The 16,701-nt window shown below is 34.6% G+C and overlaps 1 protein-coding gene across 1 annotated transcript; it reads right to left on the bottom strand.

Moving 5' to 3' along the window:
* Window positions 1–12,438: 12,438 nt before the first annotated feature.
* Window positions 12,439–13,554, bottom strand: LOC110190017 (uncharacterized). The gene is made up of 2 exons (XM_020960315.2): window positions 13,333–13,554; window positions 12,439–13,122 (listed from the first exon to the last, which is right to left on the bottom strand). The coding sequence occupies exons 1-2, from the start codon at window positions 13,552–13,554 to the stop codon at window positions 12,439–12,441; spliced, it is 906 nt and encodes a 301-aa protein (XP_020815974.2).
* Between the last annotated feature and the right edge of the window lie 3,147 nt (window positions 13,555–16,701).

Here is a 16,701-nt window from a genome sequence, read left to right on the forward strand (position 1 = left end):
GGCGTACTGCGATGTAAATGTGTGACAAATACACATTCGTACATACCAATTCGAGAGGCATCAAGAATAAAATCGAGCTAGCCGATAAGATCTGCGAGAATTCCAGTTGTTATTTGGCACCTTTTCCGTAGGATAACTAGTGATGGTCGTACACATATGATCATATAAATACTCACACATAACATCTCCGGTTTTATTCAATTAAATTTCAATTTTGGTTATGGATAGCCACACGAATTATACCAAAATATTATACCCTGCAAGGCTATAAATACATGCATATGTACATAATTTGTATGGTAAGAAAATGTTCGATTTTCGGTATTTTGTACATGCTTACGAAAGTTAATGTTAAGTCTTAGTATAATTAGTCTATAAGCAGGTTATTTCGGAATATTTAATTGCATATGCATCTGTGCCGATCATCGCTAATCGTGCATCGTGCTTTCGCGATTTATGAGATTTGTGGCAATCAGAAATATCCCCTTCTTTTCATCGTGAGACCAATATCTTCCATCAAGTTAGCAGGGAAATTTCGGAACATTAACAATTTGGTAAAACTAAATAAATTTGTTAAAAATTTTTTTTGTTCTTTCTAAATTAAATTAATTTATGTGGCTTGATAATTTAATATTAGGAAACCTAAATGTTTCCGAATTGATTTTAATCACAATTTTCCGATAAAAATTTATTTAATATTAATTTTATTTTAGTAAAAACCTTGTTTTGTTAAAACATTTTAAAATTTATTTCATCATGACAACGACCCCATGCAAACGGCACATAATAAATATTATATATTATATTTAACTATATCAACGAAGTAATGTATTTTTTTATTATGTTTACAGTTTTAGTTTATATTTTCCCCTAATAGTAGTCCGATATGTCCCGTTCGGGCTTACGGATAGCTTTCAAACTGAGGGACTAGTTCGCGCAGAAACGGACGGACTGTTGATATTTGCGCTTATATAAAAGTCTTATGCAAAGCTATTTTTTTCGCTTTTTTTACTCTTCTATATACTCTTACTCCTATATACTCCTATATAAGTAAGTCGGAACGGGCTGGATCCGACGACTATATCATATAGCTGCCATAGGACTGATCGGACAATTTTTACAAAAAAAAATTTATAACATTTTCAGTTTTCAACAGAATTTAATCAAATTTGAGATATATGTACATACATATGTACATAGCTATTTTATATTGCTTTACAATTTTGTGTAATATTTTATGAAAATGGGACTACTATATCCTACAGCTCCCATAGGAACGATCGAGAAATTAATACAACTAAAATTAATAACTCTCAGTTTCAACAGATTTTCATCAAATATGTTTATACTATTCTAAAATTTTGTGTAAAATTTCATGAAAATCGAACGACTATATCATACATATATCATATATATGTATGTACGTACATATGTGCATATGTACATACATATGTAGGTAGGTGCCATACAAACGATCGTAAGATATAGAGGAATAATGCAATTCTGTGAATGTAAAACTGTAAATATAATACATATGAATAGGTGAATGAAATGAAAGCAGGTATTACTTCTTTCTTTTTTTAACATAAATACATACATATATGTTTGTATATAATTTATATTGTATTGATTCCTAGTCTTCGAAATTCTATCTGCAAGGGTATATAAACATCGGCGTGCCGAAGTTAGCTTCCTTTCTTGTTTTTTTTTTTTTCAATTTGCAGATCGTTCCTATGGCAGCTGTGTACATGTAATACATACATACTTACATAGTTGGTATCTTCATATCTTTACCTCGTTCGGATTATTTGCATGTTTCATCTTGCAACGGATGCCGTTCCGCGATTAATTTGGCTTAGCGGTAATCGGATTCTGACATACTTGTAAGCAATCGATCGAGACTGCATCTTAATGCGACTTTAATGAAAACAATTGGTGAACGAAAAAATTCAGCAATTTATTTTTTGACAAATTAAAAAACAATTGATATATGTACATATGTACATAGGTCGCGAAATTCGCAATAAATCTGACCTAAAGGCAGCGCTACAAGAGGAGTGGAACAAAATGGACCAATCATATTTGGAAACTTTAGTTTCATCCATCCCAAGACGACTTAAGGAAGTGATTAAAATGAAGGGATACCCCACAAAATTTTAAATTTAATTTAAACTGTTAAATTAACTAATAAGCTAACCTTTATAGCGGTGACTTTTGTGGAATAAAAAGTTACGAATTTTTTAGTTTTTTGTAATTTGTAAGTAAACTAAAAGAAAATGTTGTAATTTATATTTTTTTAAATATTAAGGAAACTAAAACAAACAACATGTCATTTCTATTTTTCCAATTAAAGTTTAATAAAGGGGTATTTTTTAAGTTTAGTTAAATTTGTCTGCTGTATCATCACTTTAGTGGCACTCAAAAGACCATATTTTAAATATTTTATAAGTTCATGCTGACCTCGGTATTCCTAAGTTTAAAATAGGAAGGTTAAAATAGGACTATACAGATTAGATCCCTTTTTAGTAAAAAAAAAGATAATAATTGAAGATACAACATTTCATTTTGTTTCTGTGGCAGCTATGTTATGTTTATGATTATAATCATCCATTTTCAAAAAGTTAAAACTGAAATTCTAATGTAATAAAATATGGTCATTACTAAAATAAGATGAACATATTTTTGAAACTGTATAAGTTATAAATTGTTTTCAAAATAATTTAAGATCGTTCCTATTGCAGCTACTGCCGGCACCCTCTTATATACTAGTAGGAGTATATAAAAGACTAACTGCAAAATTTCTTAATAATAGCTTCAAAACAAAGAGACTAGCGGAAAAACCATTTAAATTTTTTTTATATATACATATATAATAAAATTATGTAAGCTTTTAATATGAGTAAAAAAAACCAGAAAGAAAGCTAACTTCGGCTCGCCGAAGTTTTTATACCCTTGAAGATAGCACTTCTATGAATAGGAATCCATACAATATAAATTATGTATATTTGTGTTAAAAAAACAATGAAGTAATACCTGCTTTCATTTCATTTACCTATACATATTATATTTGCATTTTTACATTCACAGATTTGCATTTTTCCTCTTCATCGTTTTTCCACCGATCGTTTGTATGGCACCTAAAAGATATAGTCGTCCGATTTTCATGAAATTTTACACAAAATTTAAGACTAATATAAAATGGCTATACCTTAAATTTGATGAAAATCAGTTGAAAACTGAAGAAGTTATAATCTTTAATTTTATTAATTTCTTTTATTTCTTATAAAATGGCTATGTATCAAATTTGATGAAAATCTGTTGAAAACTGAAAATGTTATACTTTTTAATTGAATTAATTTCTCGATCGTTCCTATGGGAGCTATATGTTATAGTAGTCCGATTTTCATAAAATTTTATGCAAAAATGTAGAGTATAGTAAAATGGGTCTATTTCAAATTTGATCCAATTCTATTGAAAACTGAAAAAGTTAAAATTTTTTTTGTAAAACTTTTCCGATCATTCCTATGGCAGCTATGATATAGTAATCTGATCCGGCCCGTTCCGACATACATACATATATACGAGTGAGAGTATATAGAAGGATAACTACGAAGTTTCATTCAGAAAGCTTCAAAACTGAGAGACTAGTTTGCGTAGAAACGGACAGACGGACAGTCGGACATGGCTAGAACGACTCGGCTGTTGATCATGATCAAGAATATACATATGTACATACATACATATGTACATACATATATACATACTTTATATGGTCGGAGGTGCCTCCTTCATTGCGTTGCAAACTTCTGACTGAAATTATAATACCTTGAAAGGGTATAATAACATATTTCACAACGTAAAATAACAAAAACAAAATAACCGTACGTTTTCAGCTGTCAAATAATTCTTTGCAAAATCCAAACACGAGTTAAAGAGATTCCTAGAATTAAGCAACGCAAAGTTAATTACGAGGAAAATGAAAGCGTGCTACTTTACTTCTTAGTGGTCTTTACTTTTATTTTCTTGAAGAATTTCGTTGGGAACAGTTTGCGTTTGATCGAGTCCAATATTTTAACCATGCCCGACAAACGAATTGACTATAAAAACATACAATTGGTTTATTTTAACCTTACAAAGGCAAATCGGCCTCGGAACTTTCAGAAATGTTTACTTTTAAGTTAAGAACAATTTATTATATAATAAAACGAGCTGAAAAGGAAAATAGACTCCACCTGAACAATTCTACAGGCAGATCACCAAAGCTCTCCAGACGCGATCAGTAATTGACACACCTGCGCAAAGCCTAGATTTAAATCCCATTGAAAAATTGTGGTCTTTATTAAAAAAGAAGGTGGATAAACGGGCTCCAACAAACAAGATGGCTTTAATAAAAGCCATACAGGAGGAATGGGAGAAAATCTCAGACTATTACGACTTGAACGGGCTAATAAAGTCTGTGTTACGTCGCCTGCATGCCGTAATAGATGGAAAGGGACTCCACACAAAATATTAACGCCGCAGCTACATGCGTTATACAGTCGAATCCCGATAATTCGTACCCCGCTAAATCGAAAATCGCGATAATTCGTAAAAAATTCTGTCCCCTTGAAAAAAAACTCGGTAATTCGTAAAAATTACATACATTTTGGTCCCCTCGTTAATTCGTAGTATTTGGCGAAAAGCAAAGAATATTGAATCTCTTATAAATCCTACTTTTGATTCGAAACCTCTTATAAATCGTAATGCGATGCGAAATTTTTTGTAGTTAAAGCGACTTTAGGTTTTGCTGACAGCAGAACGGAGAAGAAATTTTATAGAATTTACAAACCTGAGCATTAATTCCTAAACTTAAACATTATTTTTTGAATCATGATGTGCCAAATAGTGTGTTTGACAACCTAATAGGTTTAGAAAACGCAATGAAAAAAATAAAAGAAAAAAACACGAAGCAATCAAAAATTACCAAATATTTTGGTTTTTTTTATAATTTAATGTTTCTGCTTAATTTTGTTTGTTAATTTTTTGCTTAATTTTCCTTTAATTTAAAAAACGTACAAATGAATGTACATATTTATACTGTTTGCTTAATTTTAATAAAGTTAAATACATATGTATGTATACATGATGTGAAATGTAAAAACCCCGTTTATTCGACTCTTTCATTTTTGAGCCCCGTTAAATAGAAATCTCGATAAATCGAATTCCCGTCTAATTCTTAAAAAAAAAGTGATCCCCTTGCCACTTCGAATTATCGGGACTCGACTGTAGTTTTAAAGTTATCGTTATTAAACTACAACGTCTTTGCAAATTGCAAAGAATTAATTGACAGCATACAAATTGCAATGTTTTTTTTTTTACTATGTTTTAAGATGGAATATTTAAGTTTTTTATTTTATATTCATAGATTAAAGTTATCCTAGTAATATTATAAAAGAAATTTTGAAAAATTCTATTATTTGTTAATAAGTTTTCAGTTTAAGCCCAAAATTGCAACGGATTTTTCGTTTTGCCAAGAATTACTTGACAAACTATACTTTGTCTGGCCGAAACGATATTAGTAGTTGTTATATGCATGTATGTATGTATGTATGTCTTTAAATTTTCTGACCCCACCTCATATTTGACAAAAACAAAAAATGTAATCATACATTTCATAATTTGCAATGATTTCAAATCTGCATCCCAAATAATTTTGTGACCATTCAAAGTTGAACGTTTTTTTCTTTTTTTGCAAAAAAAAAATAAAGGAAGCTAACTTTGGAACGTCGGAATTTATATACATATGTACATACCCTTGCACATAGAACTTAGATCACTAGGAATTAATACAATATAAATTATATAAATAAAAAAGTTATAATTTGTAATTGTATTAATTTCTTGATCCTTCCTATGGCTCAGCTATATGATATAGTAATCTGATCCGGCCCATTCCGTCATATATAGCAGACTAACTGCTAAGTTTCATTTAGATTTCTTAAAAACTGAGAGACTAGTTTGCGTAGAAACGGACTGACGGACATGGCAAGATCGACTCGGCGGTTGATGCTGATCAAGAATATATTTTCTATTTATGGTAGGAGTTGAATCCTTCATTGCGTTCCAACTTCTGACTGAAATTATAAAACCCTGCAACCCTGTATGTATAATATATGCATTTTCCAACTGTCAAGCGCCGTTTACATTTTTCGATTCTTATTTTGTTCTGAAGCTGTTTTTTGCAACGTAAAATGAAAAAATGCGCCACTGTGCGTCGGCAACAAGAAATTTTGTTTTGTTGCCAGACTGTTTTATTACCAAGCAGTCGGCTTTTTTTTATTATTTATTTATAATTTTTATATTCATTGTATGTACAGGAGAAAATTGAATAACTTTTTCAGTTGTTGACATATATTAATTTAATTTAAACGATTTTGTATTATCCTAGAATATTGGTTTAAAATTTATGAAAATCAATCGAGAAACTAATACATCAAAAATTATAACTTTGATGTCTTTAAAAATATTTCGATTATATCATAGAAACGATTCTTTATGGAGAGGAAAATGCGGAACTGTGATTGTAAAACTGTAAGTGTTGAACTGAAAATTTAGTATCTATAGATAAATGTAACGGAAATAGGCATTACTTCATTATTTTTAAAATAAATAAATATTATTTTTTTGATCTTATTGCAATCTCAACGGCATAAAGCTTTAGCATGTATAAGTTAGCTACCTTTCTTGTTACAGTCCTTTTTGACCAATTATGGCCGTGGAAAAATTGCATCATGATCCGTGATCATACGCGGTCAGCAGAATGATCTTACAAAATCCATTATGTGGTTCTGCTGAACGCCACCATTTCCTTATTGTATTTACAAGGTCCATAACACAGTCACGTTTATTCTTTGTTTCACCAATTTTATTATCACTATCACTATTTTTATTAGTAATATTTATTACGTCATCTACAATGTCCATTTCTATTATTATTGTTTCCATATCCTTCTTTTGTGTTTGTATGTGTGTTTGCGGCTGCATAATTCAACCTCTCAGAATTTTTATTATTATTTTTTTTTATTTTAGTCAGTAAGTTAGTTAATTAGTTTAGTTAGTTTTTAATCTATTGCTGCAGTATTGTTGTTTATTTATTTTGCGATTTGGTTTATTATATTTACACTTGAATTAGGTAGCGCTCATCTTTAGTGAAATTCCCTGACACGCATTTTTAATCTGCTCACTTAAAAAATACAGAAACGTAGTCACAATTAATTACATTTTCTTCTGACACTTAAATGACAATCGTTCAGTGTTACCAGAACCGCATGCAAATGAAAAGAAAAATACTGTTACTATGTATCAAGTAGGCTTAACGATTCACAGGTGGCGCTATTGGCTATTGTTGTGAACATTTGTACATATGTATATAAGTATGTGGTAGGACCTGCAATGTGGGTCGAGAAAGCGCCATCTACTGGTTATTCTTTAGGGAAAAGGCAAAGCAAATATAAATAGAGGAAAATGTAAGCCTTACTGATGTAATTATAGTTTTACTAAAATTAATTCATTAATAAAAGATAAGAAGGTTATTTCGGTGTGCCTTGCAGATTGCAATTAGATTATTTATAATATATATCAGTACTAAAAAACAACGAAATTATTCCTACTTTCATTACAGTCTCCTATATCTATTATGATATTTACAGTTTTACAGTAACAGTTTGGCATGTTCCCTTACATTTAACGATACTGTCTATGGAAACTATTCGACATAGTCTTCCAATTTTCATAAAATTAAAACCGAAATTTTAGAATATTATATTATATTATATTTACAGTTTTACAGTAACAGTTTGGCATGTTCCCTTACATTCTATGGAAACTATTCGACATAGTCTCCCAATTTTCATAAAATTAAAACCAAAATTTTAGAATATTATACAATGGTATATCTCAAATGTGATGAAAATATGTTGAAAACTGAAATTGTAATAGTTAATAGGACTACTATATCATATAGCTCTCATAGAAACGATCGAGAAATTAATACAATTAAATATAAATATATATAATTTATATTGTATGGATTCCTAGTCATCGAAGTTCTACCTGCACGGGTATATAAACTTCGGCGTGCCGAAGTTAGCTTCCTTTCTTGTTTTTTTCCTTGCTGTCCCACCGTCATATTTCTGGCCCCTATCTGCCCGGCTTAGGCCACCGGGGTTGTTGTGTTTTGGGATTCATTATGGTTTTGTTTAATCTTAACCTAGAATTCAATAGCCTTTTCGTTTGTTTATTTCAATTTCGTGCATTTTTCTATTCATGTAGACTTACCGCTATTTAAGGAACAACGATTTTTGAGATACACAAACTTCGAAAATGCAACATAATGTTAGGCTCCAAAATACCTTTTACATATATATATTTTTTGAATTTCAAAACCGATGTTTGATTCCAGGTATAAGCTACCTAACGGGTGTTTTCTATAAATCTTTCAGAGATCTTTACAAAAATTTTTAAAAAATTTTTCGGTGCAATGGCAGCTATATGATATAGTCTTCCGATCCGATGGGCAACTTGTATAGCTGAGGAAATTTAAACAACATTAAATACAGTTTTGTTTAGTAGGATTTGGCATTTTTAAGGTATTTCATTATTTTTAAATACTATAAAAACTAAAAAAAAAAATAAGAAAGGAAGCTAACTTTGGCACGCCGAATTTTATATATCCTTGCAGATAGAACTTCGATGACTAGGAATCCATACAATATAAATTATATATATTACTGTTATAAAACAATGAAGTAATACCTGCTTTCATATCATCCACCTATACATATTATATTTAAAGTTTTACATTCACAGATTTGCATTTTTCCTCTATATCTAACTATCGTTTGTATGTGATATAATCGTCCGGTTTTCATAAAATTTGACACAAAATTTATGACTAATGGCTAAAATGGCTCTCTGCCAAATGTGATCGTTTGATCAATTTCTCGGTCGTTCCTATGGGAGCTATATGATATAGTAGTCCGATTGTCATAAAATTGTAAAGTAATATACAATGGCTATATCTCAAATTTGATTAAATTCTGTTGAAAACTGAAAATATTTTAATTTTTTTGTAAGTATTTTCCGATCATTCCTATTGCAGCTATATGATATAGTCGTCCAATGCGGCCTGTTCCTACATATATACGAGTGAGAGTATATAGAAGACCAACTACAAAGATAGATTTAAATCTGAGACAGTAATTTGCGCAGAAACGGACAGACGGACAGAAAAACAGACGGACATGCATTGGTCCTGATCAAGAATATATATACTTTTTATGGTCGGAGGTGCCTCCTTCAGTGCGTTGCAAACTTCTGACTGAAATTATAATACCCTGCGAGGGTATATAAATACAGGCTTTTTTAGTGCAAATAAATTGAAATTAATACACGCCCAAGCCATGATACTACCGCTTCCGTGTTGACTGTAGGTTTCTCCTTGGGAGCTCTGTACTTGGTTGAAGCCAAACATTCTGAATTCCGTCCCTCTGCAGCTAAAACAAAGGTAGCCAATTTTGTTTAAATTTAATATAGACTCCAAAATAATTTTGAGTCTAATTTTAAGCTTTCCGAAATTTTATAAATTAAAAAAAAACGACATATTTTTTGTTGGCATGTTTTCATAAAAAAAAGAAACAGTCACCGAAAAGAGCATCTAAAATTTTGACATATAGAACTGCAATGACATCCATTTGGTGAAATGGGAAAATATTAATGATACTGCTAAACTTTGGATCATTTCTTAAAGTGGCATCTGATGCCCTACAAATTTTGTCCAACTGAGAAGTTTATCGGGTATTTGGTCAACTTAATTTGGTCAAATCTGAGCTAAGAAACTTAATGCTTCAGCGGACAACTAATAGCATTCTTAGCATAAGGTGCTAAATTTAGTAAATATATAGACTGGGAAGATGCTGCTTTTATTATGAATTTCCTCCTAAATAATTAAGAATGATCGCGAAAACGGTGGTACTCAACAGGAATTAGAAAATTCTTTTTAACAGTTCTTAATATAAGAAAATATTATTTGATCATAATCCATCCATATTTAATGGACTTCTTTTGACGATAGTTTAAATATATTTTTTTGATTCAAATGTTCTTGTCGGTGAAAGTTTGACCGTTCACTGCAAAATATTAACAATATGGAAGTTGCCAAAGTTAAAAGTTTGCCCTAGAAACTTGTCGGTGTGTTCTGGAACATTCTTGCTCATGCATGCGCCGAATAGTTAATATTAAATATTAAATATTAAATAAAATATTAAATATTTAATTAGTATTTTTAACATGGCTACACTAAAAAATGGTCAGATTAATCAAGATAAAACGAATTTTGCATTTCCCAAAGTAAATTTCCAAATAAACGATTGCAAACTCGCGTAAACGCAATTCGTGTTATATTGATGAAAAAAAGTCGTAAAAAATACAAGTTTCGTTTTGATTCCAATCTCTTATACAGATGCATTTAGCTTTGACTTGTGCATTCTAAAATCACGCAGAGAATGCAGAGTCGAAATGAAGTCCAAAAGGCCTTATGCGATTACCAATATCCGTACAGTTTTAATTTGAATTATCGCTTTCTAAACTGTGTCGTGCGAATTTACTTTAAATGGAATAAAAAAACACGCAAATTTTCCAAAAACTATTTTTAAGAGGCATCAGTGGCTAGACGTTAAAAATTGTTTTCATTAAAACATTGCCTCTGGACCAAAGAAATTGGTGTTTGAATTGGTCGAGCCCAAAAGTCACTTCCGTTTTTTATCCTGTGCGAATAACCTTTTAATTAACTTAAAAATGACACATCAACCAAAATCCATTTTTGGACAAATAAAAGAGCTAATAAAGCGCTATATGTTAAGCCTTATTTCCGAAAAAAAACGTTTCTTTTGAACTTTTACTTTGCGTACGAATGTTTTTGAAAATGCCTGTACGATCTTTGTTGGCAAACTAATTCAAGAATCTCAAATTTTCCGTATTCTAATTCAGTTTAATATAGTGTCATTTAAATCTGCCGCAATCTGCGACAATCTAAAAAGTAAAAAAAATTGTTCATTCGACAATATTTTCTTTCTTGATTAGCTGTTATCGCAGGGGAACGATTTTTACATTTCCCAAAAGTTACATTACTGTTTTTCTACAAAAAATATATTTAACTGTATTTAAAACGAAATTTGTCAGCCGGTTTTTAAATCAATAAATGTTAATTTTTATGTTACATTTGCCGATACACCTACGCAAGTAATTTTATAAATAAACAAAACAAGAGAGCCTTATTTTCCGAGCTTAAAAAATCTTTATATCAATTTTTTTCAACTACAGCAAGCTATTTTAAGCGAAACTCTTATCAATTTTCTTACCTTCTTGAATTACCTTAGAAGAATTTGATCAGTTACATCAGGTTAAAAGTTAAATTCTAAACATACATAAGTATGTATTGAGAGCCTTGGAAATATGCTAAATACCAGTTTGGCTTATTTGGCCATCGTACTTTTAATTAAACGTAAAAATGCATATTTAGTAAGCTCTATTATTATTTTTCACAGACTAAGAACTTTTCCTACCTGAAAGTTACTATAGGAATATCCATTCAACTTTAACTAGTTGATAACTTTTGTTCGGACGGACAGCTACCAAAAGCCAAGAGCTCAATTACGTAATTTTATTTTTGGAGCACAAAAAATGCTTTATTTACTCTTTTCTCGCTCCCGCTGCCATTGGGGCTGGTCCCGGGTTGTCAGCCAAGGACCAAGAACCAAGGGCAGGACCAGAACAGCCACAATATTGTAATTTGGCTTCCAGTCAGCAAGAAAAACCCAGAAAAAAAAACAAAGAAATCAGCGGAAAAATCTACTTTGTGCAAATAAATGCAAAATAATATTACGAAAAGTTGACCGTAAAAAGATGCCGGCCCAGTCGAGCAAGCGGAGATTGCAAGGAGTCAGTGCACTCCGACTGGATGGTCCTCCTGCTCTCCTCCTTCGAACTCCTCCTCCCCCTCCAGCTGTGCCTAAGGGAACGCACTTCATTTCTAAATGGAATTTGGTCCTTTTGGCGAGGGCCAGAAGTTTTTTGCTTGCTTTTGCCTGTTACTTGGCCATTGATTTCAATTTCATTTCGCCTATTTGCCTTGGCTTCGCGTGGCTCCGGCCTTTTCCCAAGGATATTATTTAATGTGCAATTCGTAAAATATGCAAATTTTTTGTTTCTAAATTGGCAACTTGAAAAATATGCTTCAGGTCTCAATTGAATTTTCGTGAATAAATTTTATTATTCCATATGCAGCGACTTCTGATGGTCTAAGTATTAGGGGAAGCTAAGAGGAGTGCCGGCTATGGGCCGATTCTACTCCCACGTGTACTTTCAGGATCAATTTGGCTCAATGTGGCTAAGTCAGAGAATCTAGTGGCGGTGGCGGTATCGCAGGCGACGCACGGTCTTGTAACGGTATCCGTCCTTGGCCAATTCGGTTCCCTCCTCGGCGGCCTTTGGCTCGGCCTCGGCAGGAGCAGGAGCGGCGGCCTCGGCGGGTGGCAGGTATTCGCCATTGGGAGCGCTCTCGGCGGCGGCAGCAGCCTCCTCAGCGGCGGCTTCGCGACGATGACGGCGCAGCTTCAGGCGACGCACAGTCTTGTAGCGGTACCCATCGTCTCCCAGGATGGTCTTCAGCTCGGGGGCCAGGGCAACCTCTACGGGCGGCAGGTACTCGTTGCTGGGCTCGGCGATCTCGGAGACATCACGGCGGTGGCGTGCGCGGAACTTGAGCTTGCGCACAGTCTTGTAGCGATAGCCATCATCGGCCACCTTGGTGTCCCCTATGGCGGCGGCATCCACTGGCGGCAGGTACTCCTGGCTGGGGGCGTTGTCCACGGGTGGCAGATACTCCTGGCTGGGCACCTCACGGCGGTGGCGCAGCTTTAGCCGGCGCACGGTTTTGTAACGGTAGCCGTTCTCGGAGAGCTGGGCGGCCTCCGCCTCTCCAACCGGCGGCAAGTACTCAGCGGACGGCTCCAAGGCGGCAGGATCTGCCGATTGGGAGGCGACAAGGGCCACGAGGCAAAGGGTGAGGGCGCCGATGAAAAGTTTCTGCATAAAAGTCAATCAATGAGTCCTTTTTATTAGCAATATGAACCTTAACAATGAACCTTAATTATTAATAAGAGCAGAGTTTGGTCACTTGTTTTAGTTTTTAAAGGTGGCGAATGCATTGCAATGCAAACTCCAATGCTAACTTAAAGGATATTCAGATTGATTTGAGACCATACCCTTTTTGGTTTTGTGCTACGCATAACTTACCATTCTGAAGCTATTAACTATTCTGGCAGGGACTCGTAAAATTCTCGAGCTGACCAAATGTGCTGCTGTGTCGAAGGTATTGAACCCAATGATACCTTGCTTCAACTTGGCTCGCACATTTATAGCCAGACTCCGTTCGGCCGAAATCAGGTTTTCATTACCAATCTCGGTGGTAGCTTGAACTCCGCACAGAATGAAATCAGAAGCAAGACAAGTACACATCAGACCTCCGAGATCCGACTCAAATAACCACTTGAACGATGACGGTGGCGAAGACTCTAGCCGGCTGGCCAAATTTGTTGGGTTGTGAGCTGATCGTGAAAGTCCGCCTACGATCCCCTATTGGCCACGCTCTCGAAAGTATAATTTTGTATTTTTGTATATGGTTTTCGCTGTGAAGGGTCTTGCCCAATTGGGAGGAAGCTTTGATTGGGGATAGAAACATTCTGATGGCAATAAGCCAGAGCAACTTATTTAATATTGATACAAACTTTTCGCTTAAAGATTCATCATCCATGGTCAGTATTTCGATCACTTATCTTGGCCACTTAGCGAGTTCTCAGCTTGAGCATCTCAATGAAGCACTTTAGATATTCTCTGACCTTGGGCACTGCTACAATTTCGGCAAATCTGTTTCCCGCTTTCTCGAGAGCCTCTTGAGGTGCTTTTGATCGAGGGTCCATTTTAATAATAGAAATGTTGAACATGTTGGTTGTCTTTGGAGTTACCTAAGCGAAGCGATGACGGAATATTTCGCCAGTTGCGCGAAGATCCTCGTTCAGAGTATATTTTTGGCAGCTTTAGAACTATTTATAAAGCACATCGCCACGACGACTGATAGGAAACACAAGCATTTTGGGAACTGGTGCATCTGTTGTACTACAACAGTCGACAAGCCCAGTCAACAGGCAAACACAAATGATGACAACGACAATTGGCCGTAACAATAACATGCAATTTGGCCAAAAATTATACATTAAGCAGGTTTCTGGCATTCATTTGTCTCTGTGCCACCGTCCTCTCCTTCGCAATTATTTGATTGCCGGATAAAGCGAAATTGTTTGCGCTCCGCATAAGGACAATGCCTGCGGCGTTCGCTCTGCAATGAGAAGGACGGACACTTTCATAGGATATGAGGTGCATTAAAATGAAATTAAATGGATGCGGCTACATTGTTGTTGCCTCTGTTGATACTGTCATTGCTGTAAAAAGCGATGCTCCTGCTGAATATTTTATCACCAGTCATCATATGTGACGAGGGAAGGTAGCTCTGCCATTTCGCCTCTCAAAGGCAATTTTAAGCGCTTTAAGGGTTTTCCTGCAGTAAGTAATAAAAAAGAAAATTATATTTTTCGTTGTTCTCTTAAAGTCTAAGAACATTTTGTAACTATTTATATTAAGCAGTTTCATAGAAATTTTAAAGAGAGCTCTCAGTTTAACTCAGTTTTAACTTTGTTGTCCAATAATAAATTGAGAAATAAATGCAATTTTAAATCTACTGAAGCAGATCGTTTCATCTATAGCGACTTGCTAGATTGCCTATGTGTTCGGCAGCAGGGCGTTGTGGGTTGCACAGGACTATGTAGGTATGTATGTACCTACTTTTGCCTTTGACAACGCTGCCAGTCATGATAATATGTCATTATATTAAAAGCCTTGCAAACACAGCCTCAGACCCACTCAACGTGGCGGCGCCTGGGCTGGAAATTTCATTAGCGTTTCTGCTTCGTGGCCGTGTTGTGTTTGCCCATAAAACTAAGACGCCACTGGGAATTCAAAAACATACATACACGTGTATGAATGTGCTTATGTCTGTGCCCATCCTTCAGCGAGTCTGTGTGTGTGTGAGCGTTCAAGTGTTCCCAGTTCCCGGTAAAGTAGGCAATTAATTTGTTAATTGGCGTGAATATTGTTAGCAAAATTGATGGCAGTTGACGAACAGGACCCACTGCAGAACGAGCTATTTCCGGACCAAATTGAGTTTTCGCACTGGACAGCCGAGCAACAGAGTAATTTGGTCAGCTGAGTGGATTGCGAACAGTCGAGGTCAACATTGGATTAATAAATGGCTGGGCTTTAGTAGTTATTGAATTCCGTCCCGATTTGCGTTTGCCATCAGCGTCCGTTCTAGGGAAATCTGTTCTTCACTCATATGCACAACATAATTCATTTTAAGGTCCTTTTGTCCCTGATGCAAAATTGGTCAGCCCTTCTCAACCCCTTTATAAAGTTAAAACATGTTCATATTTTGTGTTTCGATTTTATACTTGCCACATGTCGGCTATTCTTTTATGACTGCCCATTGAGCCAATTTTATGAGCTTTTGATCTTATCATTATGGCTACCAAAAAATAAACAGCCTTTACCACACGGTTCATTTATTCCGTCGATTTGATTTATTTACCATGACCATGCTTACCGCTCGCATATTTTTGAATAACGCGAATGTTGCCCGGCTTCATTGCGTATGATAAATTTGGTTAAGTAGCTCGATGAAACAATGCGTTGGGCCGTAAATAAAATGTACTTTAACTGCATCTCCAAGTGAATCCTTTTTAATTCATGCATCATCAGGTGCCTGCTGTCCGTAAAATGTTGTTATTTTCTTTATGTTTTGAGTAAACTAAAAAAAAAAGTAAGTATCTATGTTGCTAAGCACTTGTATATGTTTCTGGACTTGGGGGGCAAGAAACGGTATCCAGATAACCTAATTGTGTAAATGCCACGTTTTGTCTGGTTATCCTTCATCTATGTATTTCAAACATCCGCAATGAAAAAAGCCTCTTCTGTTTCTACCCCGATTAGCATATGAAAAAAAGAATGGACCGCTAAAATATTAAAACCCTTTTAATGCCCTTCCACGTTTTTTTGTGGTATATATTTCCCCTGCTCGGTCAAAGCTAACAAAACATTCAGATACTAGTCGAATTCACGTTAATGACCGGATTATTTTCCAAAATGATGTGGATAGTTCTATTATGTGCACATGGCCCCACCACCTGAGAACTATGCACGGTTTATGCAGAAAATGTAATATTTAAAAACTATTCCCTGGCTCTGCGGTTATAGAAAATTTATTCGCGCCAAAAGTTAATTTCATTTTGTTGACCGCATGTAAAAATTTTGAACTTTCTGACTTTGACAAAATTCGTGATGTATTTAAATTGCATTCGACAAAGGCATGGTCAGGGTGGTGGGCGCTGGGTGACCAGAATCATTAGCAATTTTGGTTTTTATTCTATTTACCCGATGGACATTTTCAGTTAATTGGTCGGAAGGGTGCGAGAGTGTACAATGGACAAACTGAAGCAAGTGAAGCTCGAGTGGCAAATGGAAACGCATTCAAACCATAAATAGGCAATCTCTCAG

The sequence above is a fragment of the Drosophila serrata genome, unplaced genomic scaffold, assembly GCF_035046125.1.
Source record: "Drosophila serrata isolate PLE 108 unplaced genomic scaffold, ASM3504612v1 contig_106, whole genome shotgun sequence".
NCBI lineage: Eukaryota > Metazoa > Arthropoda > Insecta > Diptera > Drosophilidae > Drosophila > Drosophila serrata.

What these genes read in the sequence shown, in the direction of transcription:
- LOC110190017 (XM_020960315.2), bottom strand. Translation starts at nt 13,554, where the DNA reads ATGTGTACTTGTCTTGCTTCTGATTTCATTCTGTGCGGAGTTCAAGCT. An exon ending in TAGTTAATAGCTTCAGAATG is followed by an intron (nt 13,123 to 13,332) that starts GTAAGTTATGCG and finishes ACTTTTATGCAG; the next exon opens with AAACTTTTCATCGGCGCCCT.